This window comes from Rattus rattus, chromosome 8 (assembly GCF_011064425.1).
Source record: "Rattus rattus isolate New Zealand chromosome 8, Rrattus_CSIRO_v1, whole genome shotgun sequence".
In the NCBI taxonomy this organism is placed as follows: domain Eukaryota; kingdom Metazoa; phylum Chordata; class Mammalia; order Rodentia; family Muridae; genus Rattus; species Rattus rattus.
Window position 1 is genome coordinate 114,250,452 of NC_046161.1, and position 25,315 is coordinate 114,275,766.

The following is a 25,315-nucleotide window of genomic DNA, read 5'->3' on the forward strand; positions in this document are numbered from 1 at the left end:
GGGAGAGGCGCAAGCTGATGACACGCCAGCGCGCGCGGTGAACTGAGCAGCATGGCGTCGGTGTCGCTAAGCGAGGCTGAGAAGGTCTACATCGTTCATGGAGTGCAGGTATCGGTGGCGGCCGTGAGTGCAGGCTATATTGCGCAGGGAGGAGGTGCGGGGCGACCACGTGGTCAGGACGGACGTCCCGAAGGTTAGCGTTGCGGCGAACGTGCGTCCAGTATGCCTAGATTTCCACAGCTCTCGAGCTGAAGAAGTCTTAGCTCATCAGGGAGCGGCGAGCGGCTCCTGAGGCTGCAGTTTAATGAAGGAATGTCCTTGTGGCCTCTGCACACGCTGAGAGTGCTGTGCCCGAGATCCTGTAATCGAAATCGCGGCGCGTGGATGGACTCTGGTGACTTTGCACACAGAGAGGCCATGTACCGAGGGGGGGGGAAAGGACTTCAAAATACATACTAAAAGCAAACACCGCACGTCACACACACACCCCCCCAAAAAAAGAGGAAAAAAGGAAATGCAGATCCATAGTAGAGTGCTTGCCTAGAATCGCAAGGCCTTGGTGGCTGGCACCTGTAATCCCAGCAGTTGGGAAGTGGAGACAAGAGAATCAGGAGTTTAAGGCAGATTGAGCTATAAAGACCAGTCTCAAGAAAAATCACCCCCACACATATGTTGCTTACAAATAGAGAAGACTAGGGAGTGTTTTTCTTTAGGCGGTGCTGGGGATTGAACCTCATACTCTTGTGCGTGCTAGGCAGGCATTCTACCACGGAGGCTCATTTCCAGCTCTTTTGTTTTGTTTTGGTGGTGGTGGTGATGGCAGGGGTGGGATGCTGGTTTTGCTTTTTGAGTGGGGAGCTTTGTATCCCAAGCTGGTGTGTAACTCATATCAGGCCTGGCTTGGCAGAAGCCATGCCTCATCACCAGCTGGCTAAGAAGAATTTTTCAATGCAGACTGGTAGTCTATGGTTATTGATTTACCTGTTTTACTCATGGGGCACTTAGACCTTTGGATAGCTACAATGAATACCATGATCTGGGCTCAGTCCTACTTTTGAACGAACAGAAGTGAGGAATGCTTATCTGGCAACCGTCCTCTGGTATCCTGCAAGCCTTCTCTCTACAGTTGATCTTGTGGTAGCCATCACAGTAAGGCAACCTGTTACCATTTAAACTACTTAATGCAAGTGAAGGCATTCGAGTTCTTTTTAAAATCATACGATATACTGTTATCTCCTGTACTTTGAATAGAGTAAGAAATGCCAAAATTTAGTCAATAGGTTGCAAATTAAACTTGAGTGATAAAAATCCAAACCCACAGCTCCTTAGTTTTTCAGTTCATGATTAGGTTTAGGAATGGTGGGGATATATGCAGAATGGGTCACATGGGAATGTTAAAGTAGTCAGCCTTTTAATTTTTAGTTTTTCTGTCAGAAGTGTGGCTTTGTCCTGAATCATTCCATATCCCTTGTCTTCATGGTGACACATTAAGAGGTGTTAGGATTTAAATTCTACAGATTCAGGCAATCTAACATAATCTGAAAAAAAAAAAAAGTGGGTTTGTTGCAAAAATTAGGAATCTTCCATCCAAAGCTTTATAGTGCCTTATAAGAACTGTAATGATTGGTGACTATCTCTGATGATTCATCCTCTTTTCTTCACCAAACTGTATCCTTCTCGTGGTCTCCTGCTGTCCGGCTTCCCTTCCATCTTGGTGAAATCTGTCCCATCCTCTCCCCCAAACCCCATACCTTTAATTTTGCATGGCTTCTCCATTACATCATGGCCTATCAACATTTTGGTTTTTTGAGACAGGGATTTACCTTTAGCTTCATGAAACTCATAGATATCTACTTTCCTCTGCCTCCTGAGTGCTGGGAACAAGGTGCGTACCACCATGTTGCACTAGTCTAACAACTTTTAATTAGATCAGAGATCCAATTCCACTGAGAGAATTGGTCTGAGCTGCGAGTGGTTCGTTACAAATAGAGCTGGTCAGCCCCTGTGTGGCATGCCTTGGATCTCACACCTACCTCTGGGCCTGTTAAGGGTGGATGGTAACTCAGGTGTCCACTCCAGAGCTATAAGCCCAGCAGGCTGGTCTGTCCTGGTGGATGTTAAAGCTGTAAACTCATAGCCGACCAGGCCAGGGCTATTGATTAGGCTTTCAAAAAGGCTTTCTTCTTGGGGTCTATCAAAGCTGTTTCATTGCTTTGTTCTTGGCTGTTGGAGGAAGGCATAGCTCAGCTGCTGTTTTCTGTATTTCTGCTTTTTTTTCTAGCCCTTTTAGCTTAATTTTTACCAGAGTCTGGTCCTTCGGTGATGAGATTGAGAAGTCAGCGTGACCATTCAGAACTGGAACTAGTCCCCATCATGTTTCCTGCTTAACCTTTGCCCTTTCCATTTCAAACCCATGACACAGAAAGCCTGTACCCATGTCTGTGGCCTTACCGAGCCACAGCCTTCCAAAGAGACCAGAGCTGCTCAGGGGGCTTGGAAAGTGAAAAAACAGTTGCTGTCTAGTTCACCTGCCATCTCTTGTGCTCGGGCCTGCAAAGCTAGGTCAGATGAAGTTATTTTCTAGTGTCTCCTGAAAGAAATGCTGAGGTATTCAACATGTCAAAGCAATGTAACAGAAGGGTCACCTTTGAGAGCTATTTCTAGTCTAGAACCCTCCCGAGTAGGTTGAAGTAGTAGCACCAATTATCATATACCATTTCCAAGTAGCAGAGTTGTAATCATGTGGGTAACTGCTCTGCAAGTCATCAGGAACTAGCCCAGCATCCAGAAGCCCTCAGTCTGAGGTGCTCCAGTCTCTGCTGAAAGGGCAGGGTCCATGCCATCATGATGCCAGAAATTGTTTCCTTCCTTGTTGACTTTCAAACTGGATCCCTCAGTCTTGGATGGCAGTAGTCTTTCTTTATTTTCCCCTTCTCCTTTGGAGAACATCCACCCCCTTTGGGAAACCTGCTGAAGTTCATTATTATTTTTAATTACATCTTTTGTTATATGTACAAGTGAGTACAGGTGCCAGCAGAGGCCAGAAGCATTGACTCTCTTGGAGCTGAAGTAGCTGGGAACCCAACTGAAGTCCAGTTAGTTCTTAATCACTGGGACATCTCTCCAGCCCCTTGTTTGTTTGTTTGTTTATTTAAGGAAGGAAGGAAGGAAGGAAGGAAGGAAGGAAGGAAGGAAAAGTGGGTCGGAGAGATGTCTCAGTGATTAAGGGTACCTGTCGCTGTTGTTGTATAAATATAAAAATAAAAAAGTAACGGTTGTCTTTTTCCCCACTAGGTCCGCACCTCGGTGCCCCAGACATCTGCTAGATATCTTGGCGGAAACACATCCCAGTTGCACACTTTCCTACACTCAAACCCTCACATAAAAGAACACACAACACAATAATCTTTGGCCCAATTGGTAAGATATAATTGTCCACTTAAACACACAAAGCCCGGTACCATCCATCCCTTAGGAACATTGATAACCTGTAAATACACAGAGCAGAATCTTAACATCACCTGTCATGGCTTCTCCCCTCTCTCCTCCTGTCTCCTGTCTCTTCTTCTCTGTCCCAGTCTCCTCCTCTTCCTTCAAACTTCTCTCCTGCCCATCCTTCCTTCTCCTCCAATGATAGGCCTCCTTCTATCCTGTACCTGCCCCTCACCTGTACCTTACAAATTCTATGGGGAAAAGGTTCTGGTGAAGTCACCTGATTCCTGAGTATGTGACTAGGCAGCTGTCCTTGGGGCAGTGGAATTAGCATCAAAATACAGATAACTCCAGGGCAAACCACAACTTGTCGCTCTTGCAGAGCTGTTTCCAACACTGGCTTGGCGGCTCACAACCATCCATTACTCCAGTTCCAGGAGATCTGATGCCTGTTTCTGACCTCCTCTAGCATCAAACACACACACACGGTGCACAAACATGCATAAAATAAAATGAATAAATCTAATTTTAAAAAATGCTTTCAGGGGTTATTTATGAAGAATGAGGAAGATCTTAGCGAGATGGCTTGGGGTGTTTTATTGTATGCATTGTGTATCAGCTTGCTAAGTGTTTGAAGAAAGAAAAGTGTAAAACTGAATGTGTAAGGGGCTAGAAAGATGACAAGGTACTTCCTCCTCTTTCAGTGAACTCAGGTTAAGTTCCCAGCACCCACAGCTGCTCACAACCATATGTAGCTCCACTTCCAATAATCCAATGCTGCCTCTGACATACATGGGTACCCAGGCGTACATGAGATACACATACTTACAGGCAGGCAAAACACTCATACATAAAGTAAATGTAAAATGATATGCCACCCTTCATGTAAGTACAGAGGACTATTACCCCCTCTCCCTAAAACTAGATCATTATCACAAGAAATCTAAGTTGTTTAAATAGAGGCATCCAAATGCCAGGTTTAGACAAATGTGTGCTTCTTATAATAATGCTTAATTTAAAAGGGGAGAGTGTAAAAAAAATCTGCTCATTTGAACAGAGAAAATACAAGATAAACTGGATTTCAATAAGAGACCCATTGTTGGCCAAGGGTAGATGGGAAAGAAGTCGGGGTAAGGGGTTGGGGGTGTGGAAAGAACATAGTTAGGTAAAGGGAAAGGTTGTTACTCAGAGCTGTTTGACTGGTAGAACCACAGCGATATTCCATTAAACCTGGAAAAGTAAATAAGTAAGAAATTAAAAGTAACCAGGATTTGGTGAAACTGGAATATAAAGAGTTGCAAGTGAGTCTAGGTTACAAATGAATACTGTGGAAGGGTGAGAAGAAAACTGAGAACATTGTATCCAACTGTACTCTACTGCAAAGTTTATTTCTCTGGGGAGAATGGTTAGCCCTGAAACAATGTATATACTGAGGGAAAAGATATATGGAATTATGGGATAGATAACGACAGGTTTCTCCCTACCTCTGCCTCTAGAGATTTGGTACTGAGATTCAGAGAAAAAAAGTTACAAATTAAAAAAAAAAAAAAGGCCGGAATGAACCATGAACATGAAGTGGGAAGTGAGCTATTAGTATGAACTCCTGGCTTCTTGATAGATGGGGAACTAAATGAGGACCTGATGTTAGTATATATTCTTTCTAGTTCTGTTGCTGAGATGGTCTAGAATTCTACAGCAAATTTAGCACCCATATCCTGGTTTTTGAATACTATATGCCAGTAAGAGGAACCAGGGCTCCTTGGGGAAGGGCAGGGAAAACTAACCAATGGCCTGGGTGAAACAAATATCAGATTATAGCACAACATAAAAGAGATATCTATGAGTTGTGCTGTTATAAAAAAAACAGTGGGACAGAAGGGACAGGCAGCATGTAGCTATCCTGGAAACTATCTCATACAACACTGTTCTGTAAAGGGCCAGGTGGGAGCATGTGTATTTCCCTTCAGCAAATGTGGGGAAAGTATTCATAGTACTTACAGGAACAGGCATGGCTGTGTTACCGCCTAATTACAGAAACAAGTAGCTCACGTGCATTAGTTTGTGGACTGTTTTAGAAGGGTAAATATTTTAGATTGTATGTAACAGGTCTGGTAGATTGAAATTGGGGTAAACAGGGCTTGGGTTAAGACAGTTGTGTCTGTAGCTCTAGCAGAGCATAGCCGTGTGTGTGTGTGTGTCTGTCTGTCTGTCTGTCTGTGCCTCCATTTTGCTTGCTTTAGTGTGTGTATTCTGTACATCCAAACATGCCGGGCCTTTGTAGTCAGGCACATCTGACATGAAATCATGGTTTTCTCATCATTAGGATAAGTCACTTCTGAGTCTCTTCCTTATATTAGGCTGGTAGTATTGTTAGTAGTGTGAGAACAAAACTTGGTGAACCACTGAGAGAAAAGAAGGTTGTGTATTTCTGGAAGGGAGTCTGTGAATTTGGGATCACAACCTGAACCTTGTTTCTTTAGGAAGACCTTCGGGTGGATGGCCGTGGCTGTGAGGACTACCGATGTGTTGAAGTAGAGACTGATGTGGTGTCTAACACCAGTGGGTCTGCCAGAGTCAAGCTGGTGAGTTCTGTTGTCACTGTTCATACCCAGATGGAGAAATGGGTCAGTTACAGGCCCTGCTGTCTTGGGGGAGGGAGTGCACATTGGTCCTGAGGAGACCAAAGTCCCTAAGCCATAATGGGAGAATATATCTCTCCAGACCCAAAGCACTCCTCATCTTAGAATACCATATTCTAAGCTGAAACAACAGAGCTGTCTTGAAGAGGAATGTGGTTGTTCCTGAGCAAGGACTCTTGGATGTGTCTGCAGGGTCATACAGACATCTTGGTGGGAGTGAAAGCAGAGATGGGGACACCGAAGCTGGAGAGACCAAACGAAGGCTACCTGGAGTTCTTTGTTGACTGGTCAGTACTGTGCAGGTTGTTTGAAAGGAAAAGGAATCCTTGGGATGTCACTCGGGGGTAGAGAGAATGTTTGCATAGCATGTAGGAGGCAGTGGATTCAGTCTCTGCTTCCCACCCACACATACATCCCCTAAAAAAGATTCAGAAAGGGAGCCCTGTCATGGTCGTTTAGTCACTCATTTTTCTTTTTTTTTTTTTTTTTTTTTTTTTTTTTTTTGGAGCTGGGGACCCAACTCAGGGTTTTTCAGGGGCCCCCTTTTTTGCTAGGCAGCGCTTACCATTGAGCTAAATCCCCAACCCTTAGTCACCATTTATCCAGGAAATATTGACGCACTTGCAAAGTACCAGGCAGGAGGAGGACTTAACCTTGTTTTAATCACCTGATACTTGCTAGCTTTTCCTTCTCTATATGAAAAAGGTCTTCAGGTTGGGGATTTAGCTCAGTGGTAGAGCACTTGCCTAGCAAGCGCAAGGCCCTGGGTTCGGTCCCCAGCTCCGAAAAAAAAAAAGAAAAAGGTCTTCAGCTTGGAAGGCCAACATACGGTCATTATGTGGGCTGAGTGAAATTGCAAATGGTAAGGTGCTTTTACAAACACCGAGCACAGGTCTCTGTCTTCTGGTCCACAGTACCCTGTTTCTCTTCTGTCTTGCTCTGCAGAGAACGCGTTTTCCTTGACAGGTGGATCAGAGTCAGCAAACAGCCTGGCATGCTGGGCAGGTGGCAAGAACCAGGGCTCTGCAGTATCTCATCCAGTTCTTGGCCAGATTGTGGCCTCAGTCTAGTCCTGAATCTTTTCCTCTAAAAAGGGGGGAATGGTAATGTGGTTATGAGGAAGAGTGAAAACAGAGCAGATCCTAGACAGCAGCTATCTCCCATGGGATTCAGAAACTCCATTTCTATTCCCCCTGTTTAATTATTTTATTTTATGTGTATGGGTGTTTTGCCTTCATGTATATATCTGTGCACAACATGTGTGCCTGCTACCGTTGGAGACCAGAAGAGGGTATTAGACCCCTGGAGCTGAAGGGACAAACAGGTGCTGGGAATTTAACTTGGGTCCTCTGCAACAGCAGCAAGTCTTCTTAGTCACTGAGCCAGCTCTCCAGCCCCAGGTAGAGACTTTGTACTGTAAGTCTGTTGAAAGGCTTTCTCGGCCTCAGCATTGCTTCTCAGAGCCACTAGTGCTGACAGCAGTGGGCCTTCATCAGAACACAGTTCAGGAATGGAGTCATGTGAAGGAAACTGAGTGCTTGGGAGAAAACTTCCAGAAACACAAGAATCTTGTGACTTCAGTATCTTCAAAGACACCGAATTGTTCTTGGAATGTGCTTTCATGCCTCCCAGGTATAGCAGATAGTAGTGAGTCTACTTCAGATCATTCTTTACAACTGACCATTGTTATTTGATTTATGCCTCTATGGAAAAAATAAAAACTCCATGTTTTGCCTCGTGCAGCTCGTCCTTATGATTACACACAGTTTGAACTTGTGAGAACTTTACTCAGAGGACCTTCCTTAGCCCTCTGGGTATAAATTAAGTAAAGTTGGTGATCACACGAGACGTTAGTTCACCTCATTGTTAGGCTCCGTTCTCCCAGATTCCACTGCCTCCAGAGCAGTAAACATTTTACTGGGTTAGATCCCCTCCTGGTTCCTGCTAGGTCTAGGTGTGTATCCTGTAGCCCTAAGACCTCCTCCATGTTTAGAGGGTGTGGTCACATAAGCACCCTCTGCAGTTCCACAGCTCAAACTCCTAGAAGGAAAGCATAGAACCAGTTAGCAAAGTCTAGGCACAGTGGCCACTGTGTCAGCCCTGTCCATACAGGAGGGCCGTGTTTATATGGTAGTTATTCTTCCTCTCTTCATTTTCAAGCACCAAAACTGATCCACCCTGGACTCCTGTGAGAAGAAGACAAATGAAGTTTATAGAGAGGAGGAGACTTCCCAGGGTCAAGTGGCCAGAAATGCAGATCTGACTCTTATCTCGCTCCTTCTATTCGTGTACCATGCAGAGGCCAGTTTAAGAAGGATGTTGAGCTTGGGAGAAACAATGTGCATTCACCTTTCTGGCCAGTTTTCTCTCCGACTCATCCTCCACCCCCGTCTCCAGCAGCCTCCTGTTTGGCTGTTCTCACCAGTTTGGTTGTCTTGGAGTTGACTCATCCTGCAGGTTAGGTATGCAGTAGTGCTATCCCTTCCTTTGCTGCTGAGGGAAGCACAACACCTTCCCTGGCCTCATGTGCAAACTCCATTATTTACAGACAGAAGAGCTGTAGTTGTTTTCCTTTTCCTCCTTTTTTATTGTCGGCCTCACTCATCCTGGGCAGACCATAGGCATGCTGGCTACATTATAAGAAGTGTCGTACTCAGATGCTGGGGTGCAGAAAAGGAAGGATTTTACTGTGACTTTTTCCAGGAGATATAAAATTAATATCTGTTCCTTCTCGCCTGGGATTCACAGCAGCAGCCCAGAGAACAGCTTGTTCATATTCATCCTAGTGAGTAAACTTGAGTTTAACAGGGCTTGTTCAGAGCATGGAAGATGATTGTGGATGGCTGCATTTTCCTCAAGTCACTGTTCTTGCCAAGGTCCTGTTTTATCTTTGTCTAAGTCTTTGACAAAACTGATACAAGTCTGGGTCCAGAGAGGTAGCTAGTGTTGAGGTGGCCATGGACTCACACAGCCCGAGTACAAGTGAAACTCAACTCTGGCACAGTTACGTTTGAGTGTGTGCTGTCTTATACTTACTCTGCTGGTCGCAGGAGACACCATCTGACAGGGGAAGTACAATGTTTTTCCTGCAGCACCACATGCAGAAATACCATGGCTTGCTGTAGGATGGAGTTCTTCTGTCCAGGATTCAGAGAAGTAACCTCACTGTATGCTGTGTGTCTGAACATGAGCATGTGACTGGTTAGCCTGCTGTGCTTGGCCCGATCTTATCCAACTTGTCAAGGAAGGGTGGCTCCCATGTAACAAGATTCTTTGAACTGCTTCCTTTCAAAATTTAGCTTATAAAGCAGCCTCACTGGCCTGGCTGAGAATGGCTGTCTGCTGGTCTATTTTCCTCCTAAATCTCTGAGGACGTCACTGTGAGCTCCAGTTTCCAGGGAGTTCTGAAGCCTGTCAAGATGCATAGTCTCAAGGTGGTGAATTCTAGCTTCATTAGAAGGTCTAGCTGGTGTGGTTTGCCCTGGAGGCAGAGTCACACCCATACTCTTGGGTGTGTCTTACTTTCTTCTTAGCAATCTTATCCTAATCTTCACAATTGAGTCTATATTAAAATACCTTTAATAAAACTTTCGATTCTGCTTTACTATAAATAAAAAATAAAATTAAAAGAGGTCTGGGGATGTGTCTCAGTATAAGAGTGCCTGCCTAGAATCCACAGTGAGGAGCTGAGGTGTGGAGGTCAGTCAGTAGCAGAATGATTGCCTCATATGTAGGAGGCACTGGGTTCCTTCCCTAGCTGCTTAAAAAAAAAATCTCCAGAGGAAGCAGAAGCAGAGAAGGGTCCATAACACAAGTAAACGCCTCCCTCATCAGTGCTTCTGGAGCTCCATGAGAGTCACAAAACCTTGTTTGATGCAGAAGAGAAAGGTTGGTAGGCCCTGCAGGCTGCCATCTGTACTCGAACCTCACTTGAGACTTGAAGGAGACCAATCCTTTCTTGCTGCCTAGAACACAGAAATGGCTCTTGGGTGCCTCTGAATGTGCCCAGCAATATGTATGCCACATGTTACAGAGCTCTGCTGGAGATCCCCTATCTGCAGGCTGAAACAGTTCCTCCCCGGTCGGAGGGCGTGCGGTTCCTCCTGCTACTCTGAGCCCAGCTTGATCAGCAACTTCCAGGTTCTTATTATCTCAACTCTCAGTGGTACTGGTCTCTCAGAGCTAACTGCTTTTCTGCTAACTCGTTCTCTTGAGGCTTGTCTCTTTGGAATGACCATACAGACCCAGGTAGGTAGCGCTCTTCACTGCCTCGGTTTGGCCTGCCTCTTATGAGTGGTGAGAGAGACATCTTTATATGTCTCGGCCATTTGGAAAGGTTGCTAGCTACCTGACCCCGCCCAACTCCAGCAACACCAGGCAGCCCTTACCCTAATCTGGAGTCAAAGTGGACCTTAAACCTTTTCATGGGTCTTTGCCTTAATTGTAGTAGCTGAGAAAAGTCCATTTTAAATGAGAACTTTGATGAAACTTTAAGAAGAGTTGGCTCCATCTAAAGCTAGGATGATAGAATTCAATTAGTTGTATGTTGCCCTGAGTGCCACTAGATGGCAGCCCACTGAGTCCCCACTCAGCTTGGACTTTGATCAGAGCTTTTGGACCTGGGAAAGGCTTGGTTTTAATTGGAGAATCCAGGACAATGTTGTCACCCCTGGGTTCCAGTGTGCCAAGTATCCGTTACTTCCCTCTGGTATCTTAACTGGTTTTTAGTATCACATGTATTTTTCCCTAGCACAGAACCAGTCTTTGAAACCTGGTGGGTAGAACTGTGTATCTGTTCTTTACCTGTCAGGAGAACACCATTCTAGGCTGAGATGGTGATAAAGCAGAGAGGTGCCACCCAGGTTCTGCAGTCTCAGAAACGAGAGCTTGCACACAAAGGAGTCAGCCAAGGTCAGCCATTCTCTGCAGCAGCCTGTCCTGTCCCCAGGCTGAATAGATTTTCAGGCTGTAGTGGCTGCAAAGGGAGCAACGATGGGTTCCAAGTCTGGAGTCCCACTCTAGGTAGATGTCATCTTGATCTCACTCTACTCCAGTTAGACCAGAGATATGCAGGAACAGGGTGGAGGGAATGAGTCAGGAGGGTGGAGAGCTGGGAGGACCCATGTTCTTCCAACTGGTGAGCTGTTTTTCTTGCTCTGGGAGAGGGACTGGAGCATGCTTTATGGAGAATCTGAGTTAGTTTGGTAAGAGCGTTTGGTTTTATGATCTACTATGACGGTACACACTAAGCAGAGGCCTGGATTGCAGCCCTTGTATCTTCTGATTCATATTCATTCATTCATCTATCTCTCTCCCTCTCTCTCTCTCTCTCTCTCTCTCTCTCTCTCTCTCTCCCTCTCTCTCTCTCCTCCCTCTCTCTCTCTCTCCTCTCTCTCTCTCTCCCCCACCCCACCCCCCAACAGAGAAGGCTTTACTAGGACTGCTTTCTTTGACCATATCTGTGCTCTGGTGATGTATCCCGTGATCAGAACACCCATTCATTATCAGAGACAAAATATAAGCCCAAGGCAAGGCGTACATGAGATTGTGCCATGGGCGTGGACTGTGAACTACAGTGCACAGCAAGGGGGCTACTGTCAGGCCTGAGTGCCTGAGTTAGACCCTTAGCTCCGTGCTGCTCAGGCCTGAGTGCCTGAGTTAGACCCTTAGCTGCTTAGACACTGTTCATCTACAGCAAGTTCATAACTCCTCATCTGAATTGTGTCAGAGGGTAAGGGTGTGGCTCAGTGGTAAAGAACTTTCCTGGCATTTGTGAACCCCAGTTTTATTTCCCAGTGCCAATACAATAAAGATAGATAAGACAGCTGGCACTGCCTAGAGCTGCTATGTGAACAAAATGGCCCGGTACATCTGAAGTGCATGTAGCACATAGTAAACATTTGTTAGTTTGTATTTGCTACCCTGTAAAATAAGAATGCTTCCTTTGGGCCTTATAGGTCACAGGGCACCTGTAAGATGCTAGTTTCTCTTATGTGGTACTTTATTTTTCCAGACAGTATTTCTTGTTAAAGACACTGTCTTGCTGGGAAGTGGTGACACACACCTTTAATCCTAGCACTTGGGAGGCAGTAGCAGGCAGATCTCTGAGTTCCAGACCAGCTCGGTCTACAGTTCCAGGATAGCCAGGGCTACACAGAGAAACCTGTCACAGTAAAATCAAAAGAAAAAGAAGGAGAAGGAAAGAAGAGAGGGGGGAGGGAGGGAAGAAAGGAAAGGAAAGGAAAGTCGGTCGGTCTTATGGTCTTACTGTCTATCCCTGGCTTGTCTGGAACCCACTATGTAGAGTAGGCTAGCCACAGACCCACCTGCCTCTGCCTTCTTTCTAAAATGCTGGAATTAAAGGTGTATGCCACCACACCCTGCTACCAAAGGAATTAAAATGCCTCTAATCAGACCTGGGAAATGCCAGTGACTCCCCTATTGAATGTGTCGCTCACTGTTGTGTGGAGCCTTTGTTTAGGTGTGTGCTATTACCTGGCCAGTACCTGGGAGGGCATTCGGTTTTCATCCCCTAGAGATGGTCTCTGTGGCCCTTTCCTCTGCTCACTCAGTTGCAAAAGGTCCCTGTGTTAGTCCCGGTGATAGGGCAGAGCCTTCATTTCTCTATCTTGCCAGAATATAGGCCCTCTGGCCGTTCCCTCCCTTTATTTTTATTTTTTATTTTATGTGTATGGGTGTCCCCTGGAGGCCAGAAGAGGTTGTCAGATTCCCCTGAGACTGCAGTCACAAGTGGTTGTAAACAGCCACGTGGGTGCTGGGAATTAAACCTGGGTCCTCTGGAAGAGCAGACAGTGCTCTTAGCCACTGAGTCATCTCCCCAGCACCTCTCTGTTCCCCATGCTAAACACTTACCTACTCTCTCCTTGGCCTCCTCTGTAGTCACCCTACAACTAGGGACCATGCAGAAGAATGGTGTGTTCAAAAATAAAAGGCTATTTTTAAATGGATAAAATTTACTTTAAATTTGCTTAGTCCCAAGGAAGTAATGGGGTCTGGCTTTGTGGGCAGGTGAGTATAGACAGGAGACAGTGTAGAAGATTGGTGGTTCACCCTGGGACAGGGGAGTTGAAAATGTGTCTGCTATGGTGTTTAGTGAATGGAAGAGCCAAGGGCAAGCATCCATGATTGGTTCCTCTGTGTGTGTGTGTATGTGTATGTGTGTGTGTGTGTGTGTGTGTGTGTGTGTGTGTGTGTGTGTGTGTGTGTGACTGGTTTCCTCTGTGTGTGTGTGTGTGTGTTGTTGTTGTTGTTGTTGTTGTTGTTAGGCACATCATAACCACATAAGACTTAATGCTGCCTGCTTGGTGTTGAAGTTAGAAAGAGGCTGTATGTTACTATCTGTGGAAAGGTTGGGTCCATGGTCTTGACTCTTCCTCCATAACAGAGCTTTTCACTGCTGTAGCTGAGGCTGACAAAGGAGTTTGGGAATTGCCACATTGTTGTGGCAGCAGTGAAGCTTCCAGTGCTCCTTAATTTGGGTTCTGCTTGCTAATGGTGTAAGGAAAGAGTAGGTAATTAGAGAATCAAAATTATACAATAAATGCTGCCCTGTGATTTATTCTTAGATTATACCACTAAGTAAGATTCCTTTCACCATTAAATAGATATGTGGCCCAGCTGGTGTAATGAACTCTTCAGAGTAAAAAGAACACTTTTCTCTGGCTGGCCTGCAGAGCTCGGAAGCCTCAAGACTGAAGTATGGCTTGTAAGAGAGGTCTCTCACTCTACACAGCAGTGCATGTTTTCCTTGGAGCCTCTCTCTTCCTGCGTTGATTCCTGCTTCTCTGAAGTTTGTAGCTTCTTTACCCTTCAGGAATAAGACATATACACCCACATATACACCATATACACCCACATATATCCCCACCACCCCATCCAACTTTCCCCGTCTCCAGCTGATACCTTCCAGGTTTTCAGGAGCCAGAAACATGACTTTAGAGTCTGAGCTGATGCTGGCCCTCACCTGTCCTGACTACATGGATGAGTGATGTGCACTTACCTCAAGACTTAATAGGCTGTTTTGAGTCAGTACAGAACTCTCAGAATAGTCCTGTAAAGCCTTTGAGTCATATTAGAGTAGCTGGTGTGAACTCTTGTTAATTCTTGTGAAGGTAATTGGGCATAAGTAACAAGAGTCCAAAAAAGAATTTTTTCTCTCACTTTTAAGTGACTGCAAATATGAATACTTAACAGGCCAGCATATTGTCGTGTTTCTATTCATTTCCTTCTCTCAGTACAGTGATAACCTCGTTTCTGGAGTCTGTTCTATCATATAGATTTTATCATATATTCCCCCCACCCCCCAAATCATTCTCGAGGGTATGACACTGACTCTGACTTTGCAGGCCAGCCAGAGAAAAGTGTTCATTTCACTCTGAAGAGTTCATTATACCAGCTGAGGTTTACATTGCCACCGATCTGTTCTTCCTCTGCTGCTTGAAGGCCTATCATGTCCACTGACGGGTGCAGGGCACAGTGCTGGTCTCAACCATTGCATATGCCTGTAGGACGCAAGGCCATCCAGTGCCATCCATGTCTCATTTCGCTCTTTGCCCCTTTTGCCTCATGCAAGCTAGGACAGCTCTCTGCCTTTTGGCCTTGGTGACATTCCTGATACTAGCTCGCCAGCATTCCACAGAAAACAAGGTCTTTGTACTGATAGGGACTCACTCACTTTTTCTGTTGCCATCTTGTGTAGTTCAGCCAATGCTACCCCAGAATTCGAAGGGCGAGGAGGTGATGACCTGGGCACAGAGATTGCGAATACCCTCTACCGGATATTTAACAATAAGAGCAGCGTCGACCTGAGGTCCCTCTGCATCAGTCCTCGGGAGCACTGCTGGGTGCTGTATGTGGACGTGCTGGTGAGTCACTTTGCACTGTCCCTGTCACTTCACGCTTGTTGAAGATCTATTGGTCTCTTTCCTCCCTCTACCCTTCCTCCTCATGAAAAAGTGTTTTGTGTCCATGGTTAGATTATTTGGGAGGAGATGGTCTCCTGTAATACTTGTATTCACAAGACAAATACACAGCATTAGTAAGTAGTCCATGTAACACTGTTCTATACTAAAACTGTGATCACGGCAGAGTTGAACCTAAAATTACCCATTGGAGTTATCAGGGAATTAAAAACAAGGACCCTCTGGGTAGCACCAAACAGATGTAGTGTTTGAGTTTGGCAGGTTGGCATTTTGTACGGAACAAGCTCTTTTCACTGATTTTTTTTTTTCCTAAGCCTTCTAAACCTTCTCTGAGTACACACTAGAGACCTAGAGAAAGAAGGAACTACTCATTTCTGATCAGTGGGGAACAGAGACCTACAGAAGTAAAGAAGTCAGCCAATGTCAGGCCAGTGTCTGTACTTGGCCTCCTCTAGGAGGGAGGATCTGGGCTCTAGGCCTCACCTAAAAAAGGAGGATTTTTTTCCAAGGGAAGCTGGCACATACAATAGGATTCGAGGACACTGTTTCCTGTGTTTCTGATTAGGACGTAGATAATTACCTGAATCACTGCTGCTGGGTATTTTTAGACTCCATATAGACAGAAGATTACAGCAGGAAAGTGGTAAATAACAAGGCCTCTCTGGGGATTAGAGGCTGCTGTTCTGCATTGTTAGGAAGAACTAAGTTCACCTTCAGTGGAGCTTCCTAGAGCTCACCCAGGCCTGTGTGTAAAAGCAAACCCTTGGGAATGTGTATGCAGTGTTTTTCTCGAAAACCTGAGAAAAGGATCTAATTTTTAATTCCAGAGTTTTCATTTGGGTCTTAAGTATATGGTCAGCATTCCTATGTAGCTGGGTGTTGTTAAGGTCTTTCTCAGGAGGAATGATGGATGCATAAATGCATAAACATGGTATGCCCATCAAAACCAGAAAGAGAGATTCTTCTTCTCAACGTGTAGTTAAAGCCATTTGTAACACCCATGCACTCTGTTCCCAGAAATAACCACTCTGAGCCTTAATAATTCATGAATAAATGCCTAGGCCAAAATCTTGGCTTGTTCCCTGGCTAGCTTATAGCTTAATTACCTGTGCATTCTATTCTAGGTCGTAAGACCTGCCGGGTTACCTGGTCCTCACTTTCATGTAACCATCAACTTCTGAGTCTAGGGCTAATAGCCCATGTCTATTTCCCAGACTGATCTCTCTCTCTCTCTCTCTGTCTCCCTCTGCCAAATATCCCACCTGTCTGTCTCAGGTCATTGGCTATAGCTTTTTTATTGACAAATGATGCCTCTGTAGAGTATGTAAAGATTCTCTCTACAATGTAACTTCTCCATCTCCCTGAGGAGTCAGGCTGTTGCCTTTCCCCCAGAACCTCAGGGAGGGTAGATTTACTACTTCCAAGTGATGTACGCTCTGTCCTCGTCAGTGAGAGTTGACCAGTGATGAACTTGGGCTTTTATAGTTAATGCACAGTGTATACTGCTAAGGTCTGAGCAGTGGGTGTGTGCCTTGTTAATCACATACCAGAAGTGTCCCTGGCTCCATAGCAATATCCTATCAATCATCTGATAGCCAAGGCTAGAGTGAGGCTTGCAGTGCAGTTGGCAACCATCTGGGGCAGAATTAAATCAGCCACTGCTTAGGTATTGCCCCAGCAGCTTGTGAGAACCTTATCACTTCAGCAGGGCAGTGGGGCCTTGCATGTGTGCCTGTGCAACCGCAGCCATGGACGAGCAGCGCTACAGTTAGGGAATATGTGGCTCTCTTCATGGCTCACCTAGTCAAGGAGGGCAGCCCACCTTCTGATCTTTATTCTAATTTATTTGTTTATATTTTGGCTGGTCGATTAATTGGTTTAATTTGTTCTTTGAGACAGAGTCTCACTATGTAGCTCTGGCTGTTGTGGAACTCACTATGTAGACCAGGCTGGCCTTGAACTCACAGAGATCCACTGCCTCTGCCTTTGAAGTACTGGAATTAAAGGCATAATCACTGTGCTTAGTTTTGCTTGTGTTTTGGTTGTTTTTGGTTTTTGTGTGTTTAGTTGACTTTTTGGTTTGAGGCAGGGTTTTACTTTATCATCCCAGGCTGGCCTGAATTCTTCACTGTGTGGCCCTGACTGGCCTTACCTCTCTGATGGGATCCCTTCCTCTGCCCCTGGGTCCTGGGATTGTAGAAGTGAACCACACCTGCTTTTATGTCTTTATTTTTTAAATACACACCCAGCGTGGCTTGGGAATCTGTTTCTTAGCTGGGCTGATGCTTGGTGATAAGTAATAACTGACTTTTTCTTTCCTCTCTGTGCCTTTCTCTCTCAGCTGCTGGAATGTGGTGGGAATTTGTTCGATGCTATTTCCATTGCTGTGAAAGCTGCTCTCTTCAACACAAGGTGGGTCTTCCTAAGCAGCAGTCCAGTGAGCCTGTGTAGAGCTTATCGTGGAGCATGGACAAGGAGCTGTACTGTCTGAAGTGGTGTAGTGTTGAACAAGGTGATAGCTGGTGCTGCTACGCTCCAGGAAAGGGATTGGTAAACCAACACTAAGTAAAATACATGTATTTTTAAGTTTATTTTTGTATTGTTTTCATTGGTAAACATGTGCCGTGTAAATGTGTAAAGAGAAGCAAAAAAGGAAAATACCCTGGCCTCAGGCTGTCTGCCTGTTACAGAGTGGGCTCTGGAAAGTGCCTTTCACTTCCCTGTATCCTGTTGCTACCCACAGCACCTAGCACACGGTAGGCGCTCACGCTTTCCTTGGTTATATGCATGGATGTTCTAGGAGGGGAGCAGCTTGGTTTTGGTTAAGAACAAAGGTTTCCCCTCTGTGGTTTCCCTTCATGGATAGGCTGTAAGCATAGCCTATGAACATACAGGGAGCTAAGATTACTGTTCACATATATCTGATTATATACCTGTAAAGAGAGTCTAGCATTTGAGTAAAAGTTTGGGTGGATGTGTGTTCATTTCTTGAGGTATCATGGGGTAATAGGAGATTTTAAAACTTTTAATTAGCCAGGCAGTGGTAGCACACATTGTTAATCCTAGCACTCAAGAAAGAGGCAGAGCCAGGTGGATCTCTGAGAGTTCAAGGCTAGCCTGGTCTACAAAGCAAGTTCCAGGACAGCCATGGCTATTACAGAGAGAAACCCTGTCTCAAAAAAAAAACAAAAAAACAAAAAAACAAACAAACAAAAAACAAAAAACCTTTTACTTGAGGCTGCTGGCTAACTTGTCTAGCTGAGTCAGCAAGGTTCCACCGAGATACTGTCAGAAAAATAAGATGGAGATCAAGGAAGATACCTGAGGCCTTCAGAGCTTGACACATTTGTAAACTTGCACACTTATAAACAAGCCACTAGGAAAAGAGTAAGTGGGCAGATATGTCTGTGTACGTGTTGTCCTGTCTCATGGTGGAAAGGTGAACAGCCCGAGGTTTATAACACTGGAGGTTAAAGTGCACACAGCAGCCTCTTCAGAGGCTTGTTAACAAGGAAACACTCCCTAAATGTAGCTCTCTCGTCCTGTTAGATGACTGTCTTACTCCACTGGGGTAATTGTGTTTAGTGTATCTGGAAATGTTGCAAACGGTCACTCTCATGTTATGGACCGTGTAACACAGAGGGATTTTAGACCCTTTCTTTTATCAATGTTGACTACAGAACAGATAAAAACAAAGCTAAACTTACATGAGAACTTGCAAGATGGAGTATTGTGAGATTAGGAACTGGACAGCCCTCCACACAGCTCTTCCGCTGGACTCTGCTTATATCTTCTGAGCGTGGCCCTGGCATTTCATCATGAAGAAAGCACACGTGCTAGATTGCAGCAGCCAGCACCGGGGCTTTGTTGACAATGAAAAGGAAGTTGCTATCAAAAGTGTCCTAAACCTCTTAGATGAGTCTCCTTAGCTACTTGGTTCCTGTGGGTGCTGGAGAGTTGGCAGCTGCTATTTTGCTGTGAGAGAAGTCCTGGGACAGTGGATATCAGCTTGCGAAACCTAGCTACCCAGATGATGGGCAGCTGTCAGGCTTACTCCCAAGTGACAAGGAGCAGGGACCCCATGATGCCCTTATAGGATAGAAAGACCTTTGCACACTGGAATTCTCCAGAGGAATTGATGGCACCCAACTGTCTTCCCCAACTCTGCTTAACTCTGTTTGGAGCAAAGGATTAGGAAATTAAATTCTCTCTCCCTCTCTCCTCTCTCCTCTCTCCTCTCTCCTCTCTCCTCTCTCCTCTCTCCTCTCTCTCTCAATCTCTTTGGGTGTGTGTGCATGTGTGTTTTACAGACTTTTTTGACACACCAATTCAATTTCAAACTGCTTACTGCCCACTTAAATTGAGTATTTCTTAGTACTCTGGCCCCTGGCATGGATGGTCTAGCCTCGACTTTTGACAGTCGATGATGAGAACAAGTTAGAATTCATGACCTGCCTGCTTGTGAGACAGGAACTTCAACTCTTGTTCTCAATCTCTGAAAAGGTTATGTTTCCTTCTTCCAGTAGTTGAAAATTTAACTATGCCTGTTTCCAGGATACCAAGGGTTCGTGTTCTAGAGGATGAAGAAGGGGCGAAGGACATTGAGCTGTCTGATGATCCTTATGACTGCATCCGACTGAGTGTGGAGAATGTCCCCTGCATTGTCACCCTATGCAAGGTATGTGCCTGTGTCTTAGTGATGCCGCTTTCCCTGAGAAGGTGGGTCTCCTCCAATCCCAGCCTACGAGATTACTTCATAGGTTGAGAGGTTGTAGTTGTACACACTGTATAGAAGCAGCTTTAACCCAAATCTAGTAATTTTTTTTACATTAAAAACCATCCTGTAATGTTCTTTGCCTTCAACTCAGATGATGTGATGAGTCCTGAGAGAGAGAGCCGCTTTGTTAGGAGTGGGGCTGTCTCCCTCTGCAGGCCTGCACTGCCCTGTGCTCATTTTCATCAATTCCCTTTACCCCAGAGTCCAAGGTAGCTGGACACTGGCAGGGTCTCAAACAGCATTCCTCTGTGGACACTGGTACCCACATCTCAGAACTGAGGTCTTTGGTGTTGCATGTCAGGTACAATTTGCACAGAGCCCAGAAATTTTCAGAGCCTGACATTTAGCATAGCCTCAGAACTGTGTTGGCTGGGATTGTGACTAATTATACCAGAAACTTGTTGATAGAAGAATAAACCTGAGCCGGGGTGGTGGCTCATGTCTACAATTCCAGAACTCAGTAGGTTGGGGCAGGAGGACCATTGCAAACTTGAGACCTGCTTATATCAAGTACTTGAACAGCAAGACCTTGTCTCAGAATGGGGGAAAATGTGTCAAGTTTAATTCCACTGAAAGTCCTTTGAGAACTGGGAATATAAGGACATGTCCACAGAGTGTTGGGACTGAACAGAGCTCTGGAAGATGGGATCATCTTGTCCCTTAGCTTGGCTTTCAAGATTCACTGTTGGAGTGAACAAGATGGCACATGGCCTCATGTGCATTTCATGCCTGTGTCCCCTCTTGGAAAGCCCAGTGGCCTTTGTCCTGATGAGCTGTCTGTGCTCCCGTGCCCCTTGTTTCTCTTTTGTCCTTTTATTATTTGTACGGTGACCCATGAAAACAGTGTTGATCATTCCTTCCAGCATATTCCAGATGAGCAGAATTTAAAATGAGATCTGGGATGGGCCTTTCGTGTACATCTTTGTCGGCTTTGTGTCAGGGGCATCTGGGGTCTCTGGTGTATTGTTTACATGTGTGTTATTGTTCACATGTGTGTTCTTGTTCACATGTGTGTTATTGTTCACATGTGTGTTAAGCAGCCTTGATCTTGCAGATTGGCTGCCGGCATGTGGTGGATGCCACACTTCAAGAGGAGGCCTGTTCCCTGGCCAGCTTGCTGGTGTCGGTGACCAGCAAAGGAGTCGTGACATGCATGAGGAAAGTGGGGAAAGGAAGCCTGGATCCTGAGAGTATCTTCGAGATGATGGAGGTAAATCCACAGTGCTGGGGCAAGCCTGGTTTGGGGAGTTCACTCTTTCCTAACTCTTCATCATCCAGGTGTCTTCCCCGGCATACCCAGGACCTCAAGTTGTGTGTGGAGAGCAGTGCATTGATTAGATGGTGGGTAGAGCTTTGGGCTTGGTGTCAGACCCTGCTAGTGACTGATTATCTTCACCAAGTCTCCCCTCCACTAATCCCCAGTGGCTGCATTTTGGTCTGAGAATATCTGAGGGTGTTATCGTTGACTGTACAAAGACTCACTTAACTCTATCATGGAATGAGGAATTGAATTCCTGTCCCTTTCAAAGAGAGTGTAGGTAAGACCAGCACTGAAAGAGTAAGTGACCTATGCCAGGTCTTTATGACCTGGAAGTATTTGGGGGAAGGCTAGCAAAGGTGGTGAGAACAAGGCTCAGTAGGTAGAGTCATGGCTTCACAAACATGAGGACCTGATTCAGGTTCCCAGGACCCTCATAAAACACTGGGCGGGATGGTGCATGCCTAATAATAATACAGTGAATATCACGGCACATGCCTGTGACCCTAATACGAGAGGGCAGAGATAAGTGATCCTGGGGCCTCATTGGACAGCCAGTCTAACCAGTAGGTGAGCTTCACATTCAGTGAGACCCTGTCTCAGAAATTAAGGTGAAGAGTGATAGAGGAAGGCTAATACTAACCTATGGCCTCCACAAGCATATAACAGAACATGGTGGCAGTGTGCCTGGCTGGACCCAGGTGACCCTGTCCTGTGGCCAATAAGGCTAAGTCTCAGATACAAGCACAGAGAGGGACTTTACCTGATGTGAGGTCCTATCACCTTTGGTCATGAGCAAGAGCTAAGAATATTCTTTCCAGGTCTTTGTCTTTCCCACAGAGATGATGTGGACATGTCAGAACATCCCCTTCATGCCTTTCCTGTTAAATGCCCTCATTTATTACAGTTCATGAAGTTTTTATAGAAGGCCATCTTGTGGGAAGAACATTCTGTACTCTGCCCCATCCATAGTTCATAACTTTCTCACATAAGCTTCCACACCAAGGTGGGTTGTGAAGACCCGTCTCCCAGGCTGTGCATTCCAGCCTGGGCCTAGAGGCCCCTCCTGCAGAGAGGGAAGGATGGCTGCTTTGAGAGTGTGAGGGGCAGAAGTGCTGGTGTGTCTCTTGTTCTCTGTACCCTTCTAAGCAACCTGGGTTTGGGTTTCTCTACAAGTATTAGAGTGCAGGAGGAACCCTACCAAAGACCTCTTCAGACAGGAGGAGGTCAAACCTTCCCTTGGAGAGGACTCCCCCAGAGAACTTAATGGAAGATCTGTAAACGTATTCTTTACTTGCCTGAACTATTGTTGTCTCTGAGGCTTGCTGCCTTGGTCTGCTAACCTAGGCCTCATCCTGGGAAAATTCTAGCCTCTGACAATCTTACCTAGGCCCGGAATGTTTTCAGCCTCCGAGACTTGAATGAGTTCACCGTTCCTAGCTCTTTCTGAACTCTGGCTGGCTAGTTCAACTCAGACATTCTGGCTCAAACTTTTTTCCAACCTGATTGATTCAAAATGGTTTCTCTCAATTTTTCCGAAGTGCTCTGCTTGGCCTCAGTCTAACTCTGTTCTAATCTTCTGACTCGTTCTCATTCTCCAGCTCATTCTGTCTTCATCTGTGTCTAGCTTGTTCCTCCTTTGCAACCTGTCTCTGGTACACCTGTCCTGGTAAAGCCGCTTCCTTCCTCTCTTTACACTGCCCCTCAAGTAGCTTCCCTTTCCGCTCTCTCCTTCTGAGAGTTGCACACATCCTATTTTATCAGATCTTTCTCTGATTCATTACTTTGTCTGCCACTCTATTAGACATCACTTTTAAACATGGCTGCTCCCTTCTACAAACTAACTTTACCTTCATTGTTTGGGACTAAAGGTGTGTGCCGAGGATGTGTCTGTATTGTACCCAGAGGGATTAAAGGTGTGTGCTAAGGGCGGAGCCACACCACAACTAGAAACAGGTTTTTTGGTTTTTTGTTTGTTTGTTTGTTTTTGTTTTCAGTAAATAACATAATCTCAGGGTTCACAGAGCAAACAAATAATCCTGCAAAAGAAATATAGGAGTTTTAAACAATAGCAAAGGGCTGGAGATATGGCTCAGTGGTTAAGAGCACTGACTGCTCTTTGAGAGGTCCTGAGTTCAATTCCCAGCAACCACATGGTGGCTCCCATCTATAATGGGATCTGATGCCCTCTTTTGGTGTATCTGAAGACAGCTACAGTGTACTTATATATTAAATAAATAATATTTTTAAAAATAGCAAAGATTTATTGTGTACTACATGCCAGGAATGGTTCTTAGTGTTTTTCCCAGTCTGTCATCCCCCATAGTTATTCACATTTTTTGAGATGAAGAACCTGAGGCATGTAAAAGATAAGCAGGTCTCTCTGGAGTGTTGTAGCTGAGCCTCCAGGACTGTCAGCCTGTATTTGCCAAGAGCTTAGGGCTGCAGTGACTGGGAAATTAGCTCCATCAGTGAGCTGAGCCTGGGCCTCCCTGACTTGGGAGTGGGGTCTGCAAACTTGGCTCAAAGAGCTACAGGGCCGTGACTGTTCATATGGACACAGTGGCTGTGAATGGTGAGGTGAGACCCTCTGGGTAGCTCTGCAGGCTGTGGCCTCTGCTCTCGCTCATGTTGTCCTTGCTCTCACCTCTTCTCATCTTTCTCCCACTTTCATTTGCATGGGTAGTTAGACTTGGACATCTTTCTGTAGTGTAGGGGGTGTGTGTGTGTGTGTGTGTGCATGTTTGCATATGTGTGAGTGCATGTGGGGAGGTGCGTGTTTATGTAACTATGTGTGCATGTGGAGACTGGAGGTTGGCACTGGGAGTCTTCCTTAGTCATTCTCCACCGTATGTATTGAGGCAGGATCTCTCCCTTGAAACCAGAGCTCATAAATCCAAGTAGTCCAGCCAGTCAGCTTGTTCTAAGGATCCCTGCTTCTGACTCCCTGTGACCTAAAATCACAGGTGTGCTACCACATCTGCCCACGTTTACTGGGAGTCTGAACTCTAATCCACAGAGATCTTTTCCTAACCCGAGGCTCGTCTCACATGACAGTTGGCAGCAGGATAGACACAAAGGTGATGACTGGCCTGGGGCTGGATATATAGGCTTGGTTGGTGTCTTTGTCTCTGACACTGAGATCCAATCTAGTACCAAAATCACAGCCATAGGCTGTGGGAACACTCACGAGTTTGATGGAGACTTGAGGTTGGTACTCTGTAATCTTTGAATGACCATCAGCCTGGAGTCAGGATAGCATAAAGATTTCATTTGGGGGCTTTGGGACATTCTGCACTTGCACATTCATTTAGGTTTTTTCCTAGCCTGTCTGCTATTTGGATGTCTAAAGTAGCAGGTAGTCTGACCTATTCTGTGTCGCTGTTCTAATGTGGCTCGGCAGTTGGCCAACGACCCCGTCCAGGGGCTGGCTTTGGCACCTGAGTACTTGTACCTGGGAGACTGCTGCCAGGTGAGTTAGGAGTGGCTATTGAGACGGCCTGGCCTGGTGGTCTGCTCTTGAGCAGGAGGGTTTTCTGTGGTCTCTGACGCCTTATTATAAAACAGTGCCTCGGCCAGGTTTGGTTGGCAGTGTGGCTGTTTGTCGTGGCCACAGGAGCACTGATGGTTGGGCATCCTTTCCTGACCCTTTCTGCTTTCTTTGTGTGTGTAGAGGATCTCCAAGGTGTAACTATGATGCCGTTGGAGTTTATAGTTCACGTTGTATTAATTAGAAGTCTAGAATGTAGCTCTGTGGAATGTGCACTTAATTTGTAGGGCAAATGAAGAGCTGCTTTAGAAGTTCTGTGGTGCAGGCAGATGTGTAGGTGTTGGGCAGACCAGAAAGCAGGTGGGGGCTTCTGATCAATTTGTACTTCACTAGCAGGTGACCTCTCCTTTCCCTGTCCTCCCACAGAGCAGCAAGCGAGTGGGCAAAGTGCTACACATGTCCTTGCAGAGTCTCCTGCACAAGGAAGAAAGTCTGGGGCCCAAGAGGCCAAAAGTCGGGTTCCTGGGGTGATTGTCTTCACTGTCCTGGATGGACATTGGTTGCTGCATTTTTCCATTGAGACTGGTTTGTATATATTTTTCTTAACTGTTAAATTTAAGTCAACATTTGTAAATGTAAAAATAAAGTCTATTTTTTGGTCTGGTTTGGTGTTGCTAACATCTCCAGTTTTATACCAAGACACCATCCTGTCTAGCAGTCTGCTGCCAGGAGTTGGAGAGGGTCACTGTCCTCCAGGGAGCTGCCTGCTTTAAGGTA

The 25,315-nt window shown here is 45.6% G+C and overlaps 1 protein-coding gene and 1 long non-coding RNA gene across 2 annotated transcripts; both read left to right on the top strand.

The window, feature by feature from the left end:
- Exosc7 (exosome component 7) lies at positions 1 to 25,203 on the top strand. Its single transcript, XM_032911279.1, has 8 exons — positions 1 to 108; positions 5,913 to 6,014; positions 6,264 to 6,358; positions 14,791 to 14,956; positions 17,355 to 17,425; positions 19,568 to 19,691; positions 20,845 to 21,000; positions 24,965 to 25,203. Exons 1-8 carry the CDS (start codon positions 52 to 54, stop codon positions 25,067 to 25,069), a joined length of 876 nt encoding a protein of 291 aa, XP_032767170.1. The 5' UTR covers positions 1 to 51; the 3' UTR covers positions 25,070 to 25,203.
- LOC116908018 lies at positions 6,648 to 7,810 on the top strand. Its single transcript, XR_004388868.1, has 2 exons — positions 6,648 to 6,776; positions 6,875 to 7,810. It is a non-coding gene; the product is annotated as an uncharacterized LOC116908018 (long non-coding RNA).
- Positions 25,204 to 25,315: the final 112 nt, after the last annotated feature.

What these genes read in the sequence shown, in the direction of transcription:
- Exosc7 (XM_032911279.1), top strand. Translation starts at nt 52, where the DNA reads ATGGCGTCGGTGTCGCTAAGCGAGGCTGAGAAGGTCTACATCGTTCAT. An exon ending in ACATCGTTCATGGAGTGCAG is followed by an intron (nt 109 to 5,912) that starts GTATCGGTGGCG and finishes TTGTTTCTTTAG; the next exon opens with GAAGACCTTCGGGTGGATGG. An exon ending in GCATTGTCACCCTATGCAAG is followed by an intron (nt 19,692 to 20,844) that starts GTATGTGCCTGT and finishes TTGATCTTGCAG; the next exon opens with ATTGGCTGCCGGCATGTGGT.